This window comes from Dermacentor andersoni, chromosome 9 (assembly GCF_023375885.2).
Source record: "Dermacentor andersoni chromosome 9, qqDerAnde1_hic_scaffold, whole genome shotgun sequence".
NCBI classification, from domain to species: Eukaryota; Metazoa; Arthropoda; class Arachnida; order Ixodida; family Ixodidae; genus Dermacentor; species Dermacentor andersoni.
Window position 1 is genome coordinate 3,065,679 of NC_092822.1, and position 19,449 is coordinate 3,085,127.

At 50.0% G+C, this 19,449-nt stretch overlaps 1 protein-coding gene across 2 annotated transcripts in view; it reads left to right on the forward strand.

Annotated features, from left to right (window-relative positions):
- LOC126526924 (uncharacterized) overlaps positions 1-19,449 on the forward strand; it is a 111,609-nt gene that overhangs the window by 25,133 nt on the left and 67,027 nt on the right. For both annotated transcript variants that reach the window (XM_050174631.3, XM_050174630.3), the window contains exon 2: positions 3,008-3,194. In XM_050174631.3, the coding sequence (XP_050030588.1) occupies positions 3,008-3,194 (187 nt within the window). The remainder of the gene's footprint in view (positions 1-3,007; positions 3,195-19,449) is intronic.

Here is a 19,449-nt window from a genome sequence, read left to right on the forward strand (position 1 = left end):
TCGTGTATCATTTCTGTGACCAAGCACTATTATTCAATCATGTATCATTTCTGTGACCAAGCAAGCTTTCGGCAGCGCATGTTCATTGCTACATTGACATTTCAACTTTAAACGGCTTGCCTTCGGAAAAACAATGTACATTTCAACTTTAAACGGCTTGCCTTCGGAAAAACAATGTGAATAAATACCGACAGTCATCTGGCCACAAGGAACTTGCTCACGGAGCCGTGCCATTCATGACAATATCTAAAAAGGCTGGAAGCGGTCAGGCCGATGTTACCCACAATCTTTTTCCGCGTCAGTTAAGCTTTCAGAGAGCCCTTAATTGCAAAATATTTGTTCTTAGCTCTTACAGGAGCATGTTTAATAAGCATATATTCGCTCAACTACACAATGTCCAAGACAGGCTCCAAACTACTCATTTGCTTTCCAAAATCAATTATTTAAAAGATAATTAACATACCTTCGTGAATTACGCACACAACCGCTCAACTTGCTCCGTATCCGGAGGTTACCATCTGAACACTCGACTGATAACAATAATTTCAGAAAGATTTACATTGATCTATTTCTTATAATTTGGTGCCATTAAGAAAAGGCCGCCTGTATTGATAGTGCAGGAGGCACCTAATAAAGCAGGTGCGAATGCTCGGACAGGTTTTCTTGATGCAATTTAAGTTGATGAACTTAGAACACATAAACCCAACTGTGCACCTCTGTCTTTACAATGTATTCTCCTACTCTGTACAAGAAATGCCTCAGTGCCACGGTACATTAAAAAAGGTGTGTGGGAGCATTATTTGCTCTCCCTAATAGATTTCTGAGCGTTCGTGGCATCATGCAGTTTTGTTTTCCTGGCGTCATCAGCAATGAAAACAGCACATACCTAGGGGCCCAAGCAAGTAGACTACTTCTGCCACTGGGTCGGCGTAAGATTACAGACAGACGGACGGACAGACAGTGAATTCAGGTCTGCTTTATCTTGCAGGAGTAATTGACATATCGCACAACAGAAGGTCCCCGGACTGATGTATGATGACGACATTCTGCCACTAGCATACAATGCACGTGATTTAGACACTTGCGAATATTTGTGGCAACGTGGTGACAAACCTAGGCCTTAAGTTTAGCACAGATAAATTGGGAATTATGATCTTTAATGAAAGGACGAATAATTACATAATGTCAATTCAACAGCAAGTCATATGCATAGTCAAACAATATAAATACCTATGCGTATATACAGGGTGTCCCACATAACTTGAGCCAAACATTAAAAATATGCAAATACAACGTAGCTGAACAGACTCAAGGTAATGTTGTTTGCCATCGCTTGGAGATACTCAGATTAATTTTTTTCATTCGGCTTATTTAGATAATTAACTTTAATTAATCAACTTCTCAAATATAATTTGGTGAAAAGTGTAAATGAAAAAATTGTGTAGCCACATAAAAACTCCGATCAAGCAAAAATGCAATGCCTCATAGCCCCGTAAGACAGAGGCTACAAGCACTCAGCAAAGTGAAGCAAACAGTGCTTAAATTCTTTCTAATCACGCATACAACATACAAAACAGCATGTCGAAAAATATCATCAATGGCTCATCAATGGTTCATCAATGGTTTTCCCGGACGGGAAAGAAGACCGTGCTGCTCTTGGGGCGGCACTGCATTATTTTCATCGTGCTGAAATCCTCCTCCAGCGTAGCACTCGACGGTAGACGGCGCTCTTCCTTCCCGCTTTACTCGCTCTCGAGCGCGCGAGATGAGCCGCAATCGTCTGTTCCCCTCGCACGCTTTCACTCGTACATACGGCGTGAAGCGACGGTGTTATCGCCCTTGGACTTTATACGGAACATCACGCCGTTGCCAATGGCAAAAATGCGCCTAGTGTCCGTATAATTGCTATCGCAGTAAAATGTTGGGATAGGGTACGCGCAAGCTCGGATACGTTAACAGAAACAAGCAAGCGCGTGGCAGTAGATTCCTGAATGCAGCACAGTCTCTTGATAATAACCACCTGTATTCACGACGAGCGTGTGTCCAGACGCATTGCATCTGGTCGGCTGGTGCTGCGCATGTGTGTACCTTTACCGACAACGCAAGTGGTTATCTAGAGACGGTACTTCAGGTATTGACGGCCACCGCCTCGCACGTTTCGTTAACATACCTAAACTCTGCACACATGCCGCCCAGCGAGCCACTTGAGCTAAATGGTGAACATTTATACTTAATAAAACTGCGCTAAAACACACGAGGAAAAAGAGGACGTGCTTGTGTCTGCCTTTCTTCATCCCCATTTCTTTAAGCGTTGTTTCACCACGAATTAGCTCCTGCAGTTTTGTTTAAATTCAGTGCGAGGCGGCCGTGGGAGCCATTCGCGAGCAGCGATAAGCGCATCCAGTTCTACCCACGTGATAGAGGCAAAGTCGCTCACTATCGCAGTACTTGACTACGTTGTCGGTCGTAGATGCGCTGACATGATGAAATTGCCCTTAGTCATTTGAACAGAGCACTGCCGCCGCACAGAACACTGCCGCCGCACTCTCGTAGCGCTTCAGTTTTACACGTACAGTTTCGCAAGCGTTCACTCAGCGTGGCCACGGGTGTTTACCGTTTGCACGCACTGAATGAAACTGCAATTTTCTCGGGAACTTGATGTAAAATAGAAGCGTATTCCTTCAGGAAATAAAAGTTCGTTGGTACAGTAATATGCCCTCAGTCTTAGACTTGCGCGGTGGACACAGCAGTCGCCGTGATCTAAAAACAGTCAAGTTTCTGGAGCAATGACTTGCGCGCATCGGTGTAAATGCGCGAAGCCTTTAGTAAGCCTACCCGTTGTCGCGCATGCCACTTTAGCAGCCGCATCAGAGCAATAAATGACACATTGTCCCTGCTATTGTACAATAGCCCCCGCAGAAATGTGCCGGCAGGCAACCTTTTGCCCCTCTTCCGGCAATGCATGTATAGGCGATGCCAAATGAAATAAATGGTTGCTGCGACGCAGGCAACAAGGCGATGAGCAAGTGGCGCAACATGCGTGACAAGTACTTCAAGCTGCGCAAGCAGGAGCTGCTGAACCGGCGCCTGTGCACGCCACGCTTTCGGAAGCCGGTCAAGGTGTGGCCCTTCTACCACGTGATGCGCCAGCTGTTCGATAGCAAGAACGCCGCGACGCTGGAAGACTCGCAACCGTGAGTAGGGTAAAAAAATTCACTGACAATTCCGATACTTCCTAACGCGAAATTTGAGCACAGCTCTATACGCATTTTCATTTTGCAATATATTGAGGCAAACAATTTGAAAGAGGCACGTAGCAGAGTCAGCAATCTTCGAAACTTTCATCTGCGGGTCAAGCGTGTCAGTTTTATATATGACTCGTTAAAGGTTCCAGGGTTATCGCTGGTGCCGCTTGGCTTCCATAAAGTGCTACACAATTTGCATTGCGCATACAATCAGATTACAAAACAATAGCAAACAGTGACAATTCAAATAAGCGCAAATGAGACCAAACCAAGCAAACAAAACAAGCGAGAGCGACAGCTGACGATAGTACAAAAGAAGCGGTCTGGCTGAGACCAAACACGAGTACGCATCGAGCGGTCGGGTGGGTCCACATGAAACCTGTTTCCCGCTTGCACGTCACTGAAGAGGCTGCTCTCATTGGTCTTTGCCATTCGCGGCTCGTGTCTTTTCATATGCCGCTCTGCATTCACTCTTTCATCTTTCGCTGTTGCTCTCGTTCGCTTGGTTACGCAGCCACTGCCACTCGCCGCAGGAAAGGGCCATTAAAAGCTGTGCTCTAAAAAATGACTTACATACTGTCCAGCAGCCGCAGAAATATGCATCGCAAAAAAGTCAGAAGCACCATTCGATACATAACCTTGATCCAACCATTGTAGACTAGAATTTTCAGCACATGCAGGGCACAGCCATCTTGTTCTGCGGGCACAGATGTGAACGAGCAAGAGGGCACACATCATGTACTTTTTGCATGCATGGTGATACATACGGTCTGGACCGGATGAGGTGTGTCTTCTCTGCAGGAAGCAAGAGACAAAGGCAGGCATCATGATGACAAGAATTGTTTTTACATTATATGTAGAAAGTTGTGACTCAATCACAGTCTTTAATGGTTGTGGTTAACACGGGGTGCAGGACAGCGTTAAATAACCTCCCGTGTAGAGCCGAGACAACCGGCAGAGAGGTACATTGTCAAGGAAAGCGGAAGGACCTCCTCAGAAAAAGTCTACCTGGCCCTCGTGGTTTCTTTGTTCTCAGAGTCATCACGGGGAGGCGGTGTGGGTGTGCAGGTGCCAGTGTCTAAGTGTCCGCCGCAGACTTTTGGTCCTCTTGTCAATTTGAGATTGCCATAACCTCCTCCCTTTCGTTGCATTATAGTGTACTAGAATATGGGGTAGTGTGTTCAGGGAGGACTCACGGCTGCTGCATTTCATGTCAAAAGATACGAGACGGCACCACCAGAGCATGGTGTGTTGCATGAACAGTGAACAGAAAGTGGAAATGAAAACAGTGAACAGACAGCAAACAGGGCCAGGAAATACAGTGGCAATACAGGGCCAGGAAATACCTCGGATAAGAGAATATAAATACCTTGGTATATGGATAAACGAAGGCAATAGATTTATGGAAACACAGGAAAAAACAATGACGGTAAAGGAGAAGAGAAATGCGGCCATAATGAAGCACAGAGCGCTGTGGGGATACAATAGGTACAAGGTGCTCCGGGGTACGTGGAAAGGTGTAATGGTTCCAGGACTTACTTTTGGAAATGCGGTTGTTTGCTATAAATCAGGGGTACAATCAGGACTCGATGGGAACCAAAGGTCCATGGGACGCCTCTCATTGGGCGCTCACGGGAAGACTACAAATGAAGCTGTGCAGGGTGATATGGGCTGGACTAGTTTTGAAGTGAGTGAAGCTCGCAGTAAAATTGATTATGAAGAACGCCTGAGGAATATGGAAGAAAGTAAATGGGCTGGGAGAGTGTTCAGGTATCTGTACAGGAAAAACATTGATTCACAGTGGAGGAAAAGAACTAGGAAGCTTACCAGCAAGTATGCGGCCTGTAGAGTAGGCAACACAGCAACAAAGAATGTCAAGACAAAAGTCAGAGAGGCTGAAATAATCTCATGGGTGGCGGCAATGTAAAAGAAACCTGCCATGAGTAATTACTTAAGAGGAAAGAACGAAATCAGGAAAGAAACAATTTATGATAAGTCAAAGGGAAGCTCATTACTTTTCGAAGCGAGATCGGGATGCCTTAGAACACGCACCTATAAAGTGAGATATAAGAAGGAAGAAGAAGCATGTGCTTGCTGCGGTAAAGCTAGGGAAACGATGGAGCTGGTTTTATTACAATGTGAAGACGTCTGTCCAGCGGTCAATTTAGGCACCACTGGTCTCCTTGAAGCCCTTGGGTGCTGCGAGAGCAGGGAGAAAATAAACATGTCCACAATAGAGATTAGTAAGAGGCGATAGGAAGATGGTGGAAGAAAAGTAGGGAAATGACAAAAAAATTGGAGACGTACAAAAGCAAAGTTCGCAATAGGGGGTCAGAAAATTTGGTTGTGGGAGTTCATAGCGTTTCTTATTTCTTTTCTTTATTTTTTTTTTCAACGTAGGTAGGATATTAGGCAGTAAAAGCTTGGTGGCGCAATCCACCGCCCTGTTCCAAAGGCGATGCTTATAACATCCATCCTGTTACATCTTGCATGGCTTCCGATGCTCTGCGGTGCTCTGCATACATTGCGCTTAAGAATCTGCTTTTTAATCATGTCCCTGCTTCAACAGCATTGTCCAAATCATTAACTATGGCTTCTCAGGTGGAGCCACCACGAGGTTCAAGAAGAGAGCTAATTTCCTCACCAAGATATGCATTGCCCGAGCTGTCTGCTTTTGCGAAGTTATAAGATGACAAGCAGTTTACAACAATCAGGAACTGAGTTGGTGTGGGATGCACTCAAAACGTTTACACACTTTGGGGCTTATCTTGACCCCAAATGATAATCTTCATCTGCTTTGCTTGTGTTTCCTCTCTTGAAAATTCGGAGCTCACTACTTTCCCATCGAGAATGCCGTGTCAAGCTGATAACACGCAAGCCATTCGTGACTAGGAAGTGCCAGGCTCACAGCATTAAAGAAAGTAAATGCGGGCAAGACAGATGACCAATATTGTTTGGGGACAAAATACAACCCAAGGGGTGTAAACTTTTTTTAGAGTGTGATCATTCGATCCACATTATTGTCTGACAATGCACAGAGAACAACTGTGGAAGTGCCCATGCAATTCTTAAAATTACATGTCACACTTGAAAAAAATGTATCAATGATAACCTACTCCTTCTTATGAAGATATCACTCAAAAAATACATGCACATTATGTAACGAGACTGGCAATATGCATTTCTAAAGTCTCAGGATCAACAATCTATTGGATATAGCAAAATTAATTCATTACAAGATGATTATTTACCTAATTACTTAATAATTTATATAGTATGAGTAATGGAAACCATAAATATTGTAATTACTTATTTAATTAGTTATCATAAGTTCTAATTACATGAGTTATTCCAAAGTAGGAAAACTGTGTTCAGCTCTTTATGTTGCGGTGAGAACCGCTGTATATAATGCTAAGAGATTTATTAGCAACGGGCGCGAACGGGTAGCTGTCACAAGCGTTCGGCGAAAGACAGCAACCACTAGCTCATGCCGGTGGCGATGGTGCTGTGGCGCAGGCGGCTACTCTTCTTCGTTACAATCGCCCTCCGCAGAAAAAGGCGCCATCCTGGCGGCTTAAGGCGAAGAGACTACGATTGGGTCGTAGTACGGCTTAATGCGAGAGACGTGGACAAGTTCGCGGCCGCGATGGCGTAGGTCCGTCGATGGCGTGAGGGGCTCTACGATGTAATTGACGGAGGACGTTTGCTCGAGAACGCGGTAGGGTCCTAGGTACTTTGCGACAAGTTTTGAGGAGAGGCCGGGTGTAGTAGCGGGTACCCGAAGCCATACGAGAGAGCCAGGGATAAAAGTTGGTGCAGAACGGCCGGCAGGTTGACGGGATTGCTGCTGCCACTGGTCCTCGGTGGAAAAAGAGCGGGCAAGCTGGCGGCATTCCTCGGCATGACGAGCAGCTTCAGATAGCGGAGTACTTTCGGAGGCGTCAGGTGTATATGACAGAATGGTATCGAGAGTAGTAGAAGGTTCTCGTCTGTATAGGAGAAAGTAAGGGGAAAAACCAGTAGTTGCTTGGGTCGCAGTATTGTACGCATACGTCACGAAAGGGAGAACTTGGTCCCAGTTTGAATGATCAGAGGCGACGTACATGGAGAGCATATCGCCAAGAGTACGGTTGAAGCGCTCGGTCATGCCGTTAGTTTGCGGATGGTACGCTGTACTGGTGCGGTGAACGATTCGGCATTCGTCGAGTAGTGCCTTCAAAGCCTCGGAAAGAAAGGCGCGGCCTCTATCGCTCAGAAGTTCGCGAGGGGCACCGTGGCGAAGAACGAAATGTCGCAACAGAAACGATGCAACGTCGCGGGCGGTGGCAGTCGGCAGAGCAGCTGTTTCAGCATAGCGGGTCAAGTGATCCACTGCAACAATAATCCAGCGGTTGCCTGCTGGAGTGGAGGGTAGCGGTCCGTAGATGTCTATACCAACACGATCAAAGGGCCGACGAGGGCAGGGAAGGGGTTGTGACGGGTAGACTTGTCCGGGAGGTAATTTTCGGCGTTGGCACTGAGCACAGGAGCGAATGAACTTTCTGACGTAGTTATACATGCCGCGCCAGTAAAATCGGATGCGTAGCCGAGCATAGGTCTTGAAGAGGCCGGCATGTGCGCACTGAGGGTCTGCGTGGAAAGCGTCGCAGATAAGGTCACGGAGATGGCGGGGTATCACGAGAAGCCACTTGCGACCGTCAGAGAGGTAATTACGACGATAAAGAAGGCCGTCGCGAATGCAGAAGTGGGTAGCCTGGCGGCGAAGAGCGCAAGATGGTGAAGAGGTGGATGGATCAGAAAGGACGCTGATGAGAGCACTGATCCAGGGATCCTTGCGCTGCTCCGACGGCATGTTGCGCAGTGCATGAGATGGAACTGTGGGCTCAAGGGCGGATAGGCAAGCGCAGTCAGCGGAGACCGGTGAGCGAGAAAGGGCGTCAGCGTCCGTGTGTTTGCGGCCGGAACGGTAGAGGACGCGGATGTCGTACTCCTGTAGCTTAAGGGCCCAGCGAGCAAGTCGGCCAGATGGGTCTTTAAGGGTAGACAGCCAACAAAGGGCGTGATGGTCAGTGACGACATCGAAAGCGTGGCCATACAAATAAGGACGGAATTTGCCAAGTGCCCAAATAATGGCTAAACACTCTTTCTCTGTAACAGAGTAATTAGCCTCGGCCTTTGTCAGAGTTCGGCTCGCGTAGGCAACGACATATTCATCAAAGCCCGCTTTTCGTTGTGCGAGTACGGCGCCAAGTCCGACGCCGCTGGCATCGGTGTGGACCTCTGTGGGCGCTGCAGGATCGAAGTGGCGGAGGATAGGTGGCGAGGTTAGCAGGTGGCGTAATTTCGTGAAGGCGTCATCACAGGCGGGTGACCAAGCGGAAAGTTCTTTGTCGCCACTTAGAAGGGCTGTCAGGGGTGCACTTATGGAAGCGAAATTTCGAATGAAACGTCGGAAGTATGAGCATAAACCAAGGAAACTTTGAAGCTCCTTTAACTTCTTTGGTTGCGGAAAGTCGGTGACAGCGCGGAGCTTGGCTGGATCCGGAAGGACGCCGTCTCGTGATACAACATGGCCAAGAATAGTGAGCTCTCGGGCGCCGAAACGACATTTTTTTAAGTTAAGTTGAAGTCCCGCGTCAGTGAGGCATTTGAGAACTTGCTCGAGACGGCTGAGATGGGTTCGGAAATCAGCAGAAAAGACAACTACGTCATCCAGCTAGCATAAACATGTGTTCCATTTGAGGCCGCGTAAAATATTATCCATCATTCTCTCAAAAGTGGCTGGGGCGTTGCACAGGCCGAAAGGCATTACGATGAATTCGTACAATCCATCAGGTGTTACAAATGCTGTTTTAGGTCGATCAGATGGTGCCAAGGGGACTTGCCAGTATCCGGAACGTAAATCCAGCGAAGAAAAGAACTCAGCTCCCTGCAAACAGTCGAGGGCGTCGTCGATGCGCGGCAACGGGTAAACGTTTTTGCACGTTATCTTGTTCAGACGTCGGTAGTCGACGCAGAATCGAATAGAGCCATCCTTTTTCTTAACGAGGACGACCGGTGATGCCCAGGGACTGTTGGAAGGCTGCACAACGCCATGCTTGAGCATGTCAGCAACCTGGTGGTCAATGACACGGCGCTCAGAGGCGGAAACTCGGTAAGGGCGCTGCCGCAAAGGTGCATGACTGCCGGTATCTATCTGGTGAAAGACGGTCGATGTGCGGCCCAAACCGGAAGCATGGCTGTCGAAAGAAGCGCTGAACCTCTGCAGGAGAGCAATAAGCTGGCTTCGTTCTGAAGATGACGTGCCATCGTCGATGGAGCAGTGGAAAGCGTCGAGGAGTGACTGATCAATCGCAGAGTCACAAGTAAGTGCGCCAAGGCCCGCAGAAGTAGAAACGGCAGGAGTGTCAAAGATGCAAAAGGTGTCGACCGGTTGAACAAGGCCTAGGCATTCACCATGAGATAAAGCTAAAGGGCAGGCTGTGGGATTGTCGACGACCATTTTCGTGACGCCATTGCGAAGAGTAAGGAGAGCAATGGGCAGCGGAGAACATCGGCGGCGAATGAACAGCTCAGAGGGCGTAAAGAGAACAGTGGCATCAGAAATAGCGGCGCACGACACAGGCACAAGCAGGGAAGAGCGTGGAGGGACGGAATTGTCTTCGGACACAAACAGTTTAACACTGGAAGGGTCGTTTTCGATAGGCTCGACGTCGGGAAGTGCAGAAAGTTCGAGTTCGGCGTGACAACAGTCAATAACGGCGTTATTATTTGCAAGGAAGTCCCAGCCTAATATGATGTCATGGGAACAAGTGGGCAGCACGACGAATTCGACGGTATACAGTAGACCTTGAATGAAGACGCGAGCAGTACAGGCAGCGAGAGGCGTTATATTTTGAGCGTTCGCGGTTCGAAGGGAGAAGTCGGAGAGAGGCGTCAAAACCTTTCGTAGTGTGCGGCAGAGTTCGGCGGAAATTACGGATACGGCGGCTCCTGTATCTACAAGTGCCAGGACGGCGATTCCTTCGACAGAGACTTCAATGACGTTGGCTGGAGAGGGATGAGGACTTGGGCATTGCGACGTGGACGCAGTTCGTGCCTCGGGAACTGCGGCCATCAGTTTTCCTGCTCGGTGGACACGGGACGACGCCGCATCGGAGAAAGCGAGCGACGACGGGGAGATGGTGAGCGGCGAGTAGAGGCGGTTGGGCGGTCAGGGGAAAAGGAAGAGGTAGGAAGGCTGGAAGGCGAAGAGGAAAACGGAGCGGGGAAAGGTGGCGCTCGCCGGATGTTCTGAAGAGGAAGCATGCCACGACGACAATGGCGCGCCACGTGACCAGCATTACCGCAAGCAAAACATATTGGGCGGTCATCGAAGGTGCGCCACTGGTGGGGGTAAGGTCCGAGTCGCGGTTGAGGATTCGCAAAATGCTGTCGGTCAGGAAGCGGCATAGGAGGAAAATGCCGGCGTTCGTGAAGCGGCATAGATGGCGGCAAAAATGTCGGTGGTCGATGCATAGAGGGCGGCAGGGGCGTTTGTGGACGAGATCGGGAAACTGCTTCAGCGTAAGTGAGAGGAGCCGTGACTGGTGTCTGCTCAACGGCTGGAGGAACGGCTTGAGAGACTTGTTCTTGAATGAAGTCGCGGATCGTAGGATGCAAAGCAGGGGGTGGTTCCTGGACAGAAGATATCAAAGATAGCTGGCGGGCGACCTCTGCGCGAACGAATTCCTGGATTTTTACGAAGAGAGCAGCATGGTTGTCGTCGACTCCAAGGCTTGATAGAGAGTCGGCGGGTGGGGTGGGACGTCGGGTGTGAAGCCGTTGCCTGCGCAACTCGTCGTAACTCTGGCACAATTCTATCACTTCAGCGACAGTGTGAGGACTCTTCGATAATAACATTTGAAATGCGTCGTCCTGAATACCCTTCATTATATGTTTTATCTTCTCCTCCTCTGACATCGACGCATTCACCCGTTTGCAAAGGTCGACAATGTCCTCAATGTAGCTTGTGAAGTTTTCTCCGGCCTCTTGGGCTCGTGTGCGCAAACGTTGTTCTGCACGAAGCTTTCTTACTGCAGGCCGACCGAAAACTTGGGTAAAGTTGGTCTTGAAGACCAACCACGAAGTGAGGTCGGCTTCATGGTTTAGAAACCATAGTTTCGCAACGTCCGTAAGATAAAATGCGACATTTCTCAACTTGGTAACGTCGTCCCACTGGTTATGGGCACTCACTCGCTCATAGGACGAGATCCAATCTTCAACGTCTTTGTCATCTGTGCCGGAGAAGCTAGGGGGATCTCGCTGACGCAAGGCACCGGCACAAACCAAGGTGGCCGGCGCCGTTGGAGGAGCTGGAGGAGTGCGTGCGTCGTCGGGCATGATGGGGGGTAGAGTGCGACTCCGAAGTTCCAGGGTGGTCGAAACCCAGCACCTCCACCACTTGCTAAGAGATTTATTAGCAACGGGCGCGAACGGGTAGCTGTCACAAGCGTTCGGCGAAAGACAGCAACCACTAGCTCATGCCGGTGGCGATGGTGCTGTGGCGCAGGCGGCTACTCTTCTTCGTTACAATAATTCGAAATGGGATACCTCAGGGCAAATTGAGCCTTTATTTTAAAGAACGCGTCGTTTGAGCGACATAAACTAAAAAAAAATACCACAAGCTACACAACCTTCGATGTATGCGCTAGCGGCACGCTGACAGCGGCAGGAAAGAGCGACGGACGTTGGCGGCGGCGGCGCTGCAGTCGCGTGGGCTGGCATCCAAGTGCCGGACTTTTCAACACTTGCCGCCTAAGGGCTATACATGGTGCATGCTGCCCCTGAACAGGATCTCACGCGTAATGCAAAGACGTGGGATCGTTCCCCACCTGCGGCAAGTTGTTTATTCATCAACTTTCATTGCCATTAATTTGTCATTTCTGTAAATCAATTAGTAAGTACTAGTAATTGCCCCTGTTTTTCCTAAGTGTCTTAGTTTGTTGGCTTCTCCATGATATGATTGATAAAAATCTGGCCCCTCGGTTAACCCCCTTCTACAGTTGGATACAACTCAAGTCTGCAGTGAAGCCCTGCCCATGCCCAGGCTGCAAATAGTTCATACTTCAGACCTTCCCTGTTGCCTAACTAAGGCGGTAACCGCAAAAATGGAATTATAAGTGCATAATTTTATACGTTCTCACTCATCTATTATAGTGGAATGGTGAAAGCCTAATTCTTTATTGAACTTAAATAAAACGCTTGATTCGTTATAACTATTTATTTTCAAGTATCGCTTCAGTTAGCAGTAAAGTTTCATGAGCAAAACGGTGTCAGCAGGGAAATGAACTGTACTACGAACTTTTTATGAGTGAAATGCTCAGACTGCATACACTTTGTCCATGTCTGTTGCTCACCTCATCTCTTCCGTCGACAAAAAGACACTTCAAGAACAGCAGACGCTCCTGAGGTATCAAGTACGACGCTATTTTGAAGTGGTCGCATGACGACAATTTTGTTTGCTTATGTGATTGGCTCACAAATTTCGTGCAGTCCACGTGCCTTGGTTGCCACCTGCTGTTTCTTTAATTTGTTTGTTACATGCTTTGTTGCCCGAGTCAGCGCACGGAGTTGCTGGGGCCAAAGTGGTGATGTTTTCTGGGAGAGGAGGGCAATCGACAAAGCAAAGCGAGCAAGAACATTGCCTGGACTTGCGACGCTCAATTTCAGGCCGATCATGACAGCTAGCATCTCAAGAAAGTACCGAGAAAGAATTCATTGCTTTCCTCCTTCACGTCAGCATCACAGACGCTAAATGAGGCGGGACCCATCTTCGCAAAATGGTCACTCGTTTTGCATTTCGCACATGCCCGTCTCTTCGCGGGACACTTGATTTTTTAATGGCTGTTGTAACCACAGAACCTGCAGAATAATAGCATGTCGCGTTTTGCAGACTCCTTAAGGACGTTCGAATGGCATCCGCGTTTATGTTCGCAGAGCTCTTATGGATTTCTAGGTCCTGGAACTTGAACTGTCCTTGCTGTTTTCTTACACTTTAAATCCTGCCTTTGCCACGGCAGTGTAGCTTACGTAAGGCTTGCATTGATCAGTACAATCTAACAACAACACGATCATGGATCAGTCGTTTATTCAAATTTCACAAGTCACAACATATTTCGGAGATTTCACAGAGCCACTGAATACGGCAAATCATTTCTGCGGAATAGCGCAAGGTGGAGGAACGTTTACGAGGAAGGTTCACTACACTGGGTGACAGCTTTTTTCATTCCTGAACCTTCCTCCACCTTGAGAGGTTCTGCATGCAAAACTGTTCTGTCAGATATTCATGCAGTGCCTCTCTGCTTTGAGTTTTCGATTAATTAGCACTCGCTCTACTAGCCTTTGTGGTTAGCTCAGATGGCGTAGAGCGACCGCTGCCCCGTAAACGCATTTGTCTCGGGTTCAGTCACTGGACCTGGAAGAATTTTTCTTCAATTGCGAAACTTTCTCATAATCCTGTAAGGGTTTTCTTTGTAGCCCAGTGCTACACTAGGGTGGATGGCAATTTTTTTTACAGTGAAGCTAGTTTCACTAGTATCGTGTCCACATGTAGAAACAAACTATCATCATCAAGTTTAGCTCCACCTTCGTCATAGTCTTCCACAGCTGGCTTGTTGGCACCCCTCGGCGCTACCGCGCGAACGCGCTCGTGCCACTGCTTCTGTGTTCGTCGTCATCATTAATTAATTAAGAAACACAAAGACGTAATGAATGATTGAGAAAGACATTAATGAACCGTCAGGATTCACCCAGTGATAAACACTGGGGCCGCACGTTTCAGCTTCGCTGGTTAACCATATGTACGGAGTGCTCGAGCTGATAACTTTTCGTAGTGTTAACTATATTATCAGAGTTAACTATTAGATGTTAACTATATTACTATGTTATGCAAGGTTTGTTTCCGAAACGGTAACACTATTTTGCTTTACCCACTTTTACGCTAACGTTAAACTAAAACGGTCCAATATAAAGAACAGGGGCGGTCCCAATATACTATATTGTGGTGCCCCGGAAGTAACCGGCAAATCACACAAGCAGAGACCATAACTGGAAACACACAGTTTCACTCGAAAGGCGAAGCATCGATTGCGATAGCAAACTACAAGACCGCTATACAAAATAAGGATAGGAGTTTTATCGGGCGTATAAACATGCAAACATTTGCTTATTAATTAAATTAACTGTCACGATCCACCCGGGTTCGTGAACAAGGGAGGGCTCGAGGCACCCTCCGTTAGACGGACGCTCTGCAGCGTTGTGGTGCTGAACGATGACTGACCGCTGAGCAGCTGTGCTCGTCGGTGTTTATTGCCGTGCGGTGACCAGTGTTGCCTGCCGAGCTTGGCAGGCCACCGAGCCTGGAAGTTCCTGGCGAAAACTGGAGCTCCCGACTCTGGCAAAGGCCTGGGATGGGCACCCTTGGTCAGCAGCCAGCTTCTGCTTCAGCTGCTTCAAGAGCACTGTGGATCGGAGGTCCGGATGCAAGACGTCCAAGGGTGTCTTGACCATCTGACCCAGCAGGATCTCACAGGGGGCGTGGCCAGTGACATCGTGGGGCGTGCTCCGGTACTGAAACAGTATCCGGGCAATCTGCATCCAGAAATCCCCAGTCTGGCTCTTCTTGAGCTTGTCCTTGATAATTTGCACCACCCGCTCGGCTGCAGCATTTGAAGCAGGGTGGTACGGCAGAACCATCATCCGGCGGATTTCGTTCTTCGTCAGCCAGGCCAGGTACTCTGTGTTAGCGAAAGTAGGACCATTGTCGGACACGATAACATCTGGCAACCCCTGGGCGGCGAAGACCTGTCGTAGCGCTGCAATGGTCACGCCTGCTGATGGAGTGGTGACAGGTAGAACCTCCACCCACTTCGAAAAGGCGTCCACCACCACCAGGAAGTAATCGCCCTTGAAGGGTCCCGCAAAATCCACATGTAGGCAGGTGTAGCAAGCATGTGACGCCCCCGCAGGCATAATGTTCGTTCGCCGCCAGGCTCGGTGGCCTGCCAAGCTCGGCAGGCAACATTGATCACCGCACTGCAATAAACACTGACGAGCACAGCTGCTCGGCGGTCAGTCATCGTTCAGCACCACCCTAGAACCCCACAGTAGGCAGCCCTGCTGCAAGCTCAGCTCAGCGGCCTTATGGCTATAGGCCTGCTGCACCAATTCCTCTCCACGGGACACCGCCTTGACCACCTGAGACAGGACTGGGTCCCGGCTGGTCGCTTGAGATACCGCAGATCTGAGTACCTCCGAGTACGCATGTTCCAGCATGAACACGTCAGCAGGTTCTGGCACAGCATCAGGCATCTCTGGCAGGGGCAGGCAGGCTCAGGGCATTAGCAGGTCCCAGGTCCTTTCCCGGACGGTAAACCAGCTGGTTACTGTAAGCTGCCAGCCTCAAGACCCAGCGTACCACTCGAGGTGATGCCTGCACAGGAACTGCCTTGTCAGGCCCCAGCAGCCCCAACAGCTGCTTGTGGTCCGTGACCGCCTCGAATTGCCGGCCCCACAAATACTGGTGGAAGCGTTCGACACCGAACATGAGGGCCAAACCTTCCTTGTCCAGCTGGCTGTAACGTTGCTCTGCAGCATAAAGCTGTCGAGAAGCAAACGACAGAGGGCGTTCCTGGCCATCTTTGTCCCGGTGTGCCAGGATGGCTCCCACACCGTACGGCGACGCATCTACGGTAAGAACGACAGGCTTAGCAGGATCGAAGTGCACCAGCACTGGAGCCTTGGTGATTAGCTCTTTGCTGCGCTTGAAGGCCCGGTCCTACTCCTTCTTCCAGACCCATTGCTGACCATCTCGAAGCGGAAGATGGAGCGGCTGTGGATGCTCCAACAGGTTCGGCAGAAAACTCCTGTAGAAGTTGATGAGGCCGAGGTAGCTCTGAAGCTCCTTCTTGTTCTGGGGCTTAGGTGCCTTGAGCACAGCATCAACTTTGTGGGGAGCCAGGGCTAGGCCTGCCTGGGAAATGACATCCCAATTACTCAACGCTGGGGGCTAGGAAAATCCACTTTTCCAGCTTGAGCTTGAGGCCGGCGTCCTGCAGTCGTGCCAGGACGTTGTGCAGGTTCTGCAGGTGGGCCCCGTCATCGCTGCCAGTAACCAGGATGTCGTCCAAGTACACCGTCACGTGCCTCATGCTCCTGAAGAGGTTGTCCATCCCCCTCTGGAATATGGCTGGGGCCGAGGCCACGCCAAACGGTAAGCGCGTGTACTGAAAGAGCCCCAAAGTTGTCGATATTGTGAGACACTTCTGGGAGGCATTCTGGAGCACCAGCTGCCGGTAACCATCTCTGAGGTCCGCTTGGTAAACTTCTGTCCACCGGACAATGCTGACCAGAGATCTTCGATCCGGGGCAGCGGGTACTTCTCGATGATAGTGACGGGGTTGATGGTAACCTTGAAATCCCCGCAGATCCTGACACTGTTATCTCGCTTGAGGACTGGTACGATGAGAGCGGCCCATTCAGATGTCTTGACAGGTACCAGGATGCCCTCTCGCTGTAACCGTTGCAGCTCCTGGGTGACCCCGTCCTTCAGGGTGAACGGCAGTGGGCGAGGTTTGAAAAAACGTGGCTGGGCTCCCTCAGGTACATGGATGCCAGCCGTCGTGCCGACAAATGTGCCCACCCCTGGCTGGAAGAGGGACTTGAACTCGGTCAGAAGGCTGGGGATGTCTTTCACCACATGCACGCTGGCTTCCTGGTACTCTGGCAGACAAATGCCCAGTGCATGAATCCAGTTTCGGCCCAGCAGCGTCGGCGACGACCCCTTCGTTAAGTAAAGGGGAAGAGTTGCCTCCCTGTCGTCAAAGCGAACGCTGATCTGTGCCTGACCCTGGACCTGGGAGAGTTGCCCGGAGTAGCTGCGCAGCATCACACCTGAAGCCTCGACGGACGTGCCGGGGAAAGTACGCTTGAAGAGTTGCCTGGCCATTACTCACACGCTGGCCCCCGTGTCCAGCTCCATGGAAATGGGGTGCCCGCAGATTTCGACGGTCAGCATGTACGGCGGCACAGATGACGGTAAAAAGCCTGTGTGCCACATGTCGAAAATCAGCGGGTCCTCGGCCACGACGTGGAGCTTGGCCGCGGAAGAACTTTAGCCTGCTGCCGCACGCCCCCGCCGCATACCCTTGCGATGGCTACCCTGGCTGTGGGCTTGTGTGGTACCTGGGCTTGAGTCAGGCTGCTGCTGCTGTTTGCTGTTCGTCCTCCCCCTTCGGCGTACACGTGCCAGGTGCCCAGTTTTCCCACACGTAAAGCATTGTGCTTGAGAGAACTGGCACTGTGAGAGGGAGTGGGCACCACCACAGCGACCGCAGGTACTGCCCTTTGTCGCCAACTCGTTGACCGCCGCTTCCGCCGACGGTGAGCCAGTCGCACGGGAAATCTCGCCGGCGTCCTTGGCGGCAGCTTCCATTGCCAGCACTGCCTTCACAGCGTTGTCCAGTGAAGGGTCAGGAAGCTCCAGGAGTCGCGTCTGCATGGCGGGGTTGTTGATGCTGCAGACGAAACGGTCCCGGAGCAGCCAGTCCGGCTGGTCCCCGAAAACACAGGCACTCGCTAACCCTCGTAGCGCAGCAACGAACTGCCTGAGGGTCTCTCCTTCCCGGCGGCTCCAGTTGTTGAAGCGGAAACGCTCCATTAGTGTGGACGGTGCTGGGTTGAAATGCGAACGCAGTATGGCGAGCAGCTCACCCAGCGTCTTAACGTGCGGTGTGGCTGGCTTGAGAAGGTCGAGCAAGAGGCTGAAGACGCGGGTCCCGCAGCTGGCCAGGGCTTTGCCCGCATGAGTTCGTATCCCATCCTCTTCGCCAGTGTCACAATCCACCCGGGTTCGTGAACAAGGGAGGGCTCGAGACACCCTCCGTTAGACGGACGCTCTGCAGTGTGGTGGTGCTGAACGATGACTGACCACTGAGCAGCTGTGCTCGTCGGTGTTTATTGCAGTGCGGTGACTAATGCTGCCTGCCGAGCTTGGCAGGCCACCAAGCCTGGCGGCGGATGAACATTATGCCTGAGGGGGCGTCACATGCTTGCTAGATTAACAAGCGCAGTGTTAGCGCGCACAGGCAAACATGCACACATCACACTCAATGACCGCAAACAGTCACTGTCAAAACGCTGGTGTGAGGAGGCATGGCAGCAGCAGTGAGTGAAGTGACCTTCATGCTGTCTATCGCTTCAACGCAAACTGAGTGGCGAGAACACAGCACGCACAAAAGTATGAGCCGTCGGCTCACCTACGACTCTGCCCCGAATGCAGATCGCCTTCAAGATGGGGTGCGCGCGACCGTGAATACGTAGTTGCTGCCAGATTACATCGCCCCCCCCCCCCCCCCTTCCTCTCCTTCCGGTGGCTTGTGTGCAACTAAAGACGGTGCGCTTCCTCCTTGCATGCGCAAAATTGAGCCGTGATCGTTGGCTGCCCTCGCACACTTTTACTCGCATATACAGCATATGGCGCGCGGCAACGGTGTTATCGCCCTTGGACTTTATACGGAACATCGTGGCGACAGCAACGGACTGCAACGGAATGCACCTGGAGTGTCTATATAATTGTTATCGCAATAAAAATAAATTGGACGTGGTTTGTTAAATAGGCAGAAATCCAATGAATTATTAAAGAGTGCGCCTTATTTTAAGAATAAGCGCTTGGCATGAAGCAAAGTCGAAAGGTTCTCAAAATGAAAGTAAAAAATAATTACATCAGTTTGTCCACATTTATCGAGGACACACGCAAAACTGTGAGTTACTGTGCGACCACAGAAAAGCTCCTCCTAAAGCCATGCAGAAAAGGTGAAATAATGTCTGCCAAAAAGTGAATCATGCAGTTTGCAACAACAATGTGTTCAAGTAGTTTACAGCAGGCAGAAGTAAGATATATCGGGCTATAATTTGCCAGCTGTGCATTGTTCATTTTGCGTGCATGTGCATAGCCTATACGTAAAACTTACCTGTGGCACATAGCACAATTCAAGTGCCAGTGCTTATCTCAAAACTGGTGTTATACTGAGCATTTTTTAAATTTGTATTTGTTTAGAAAGACCTCACAGGCCTATGAAGAGGCATAGGGGGAGGGGGGCATATGGCACAGTTTATCACAAGATGCAATCGGTAAAAAGATATTGATGCATGAAGAGATTCAAAT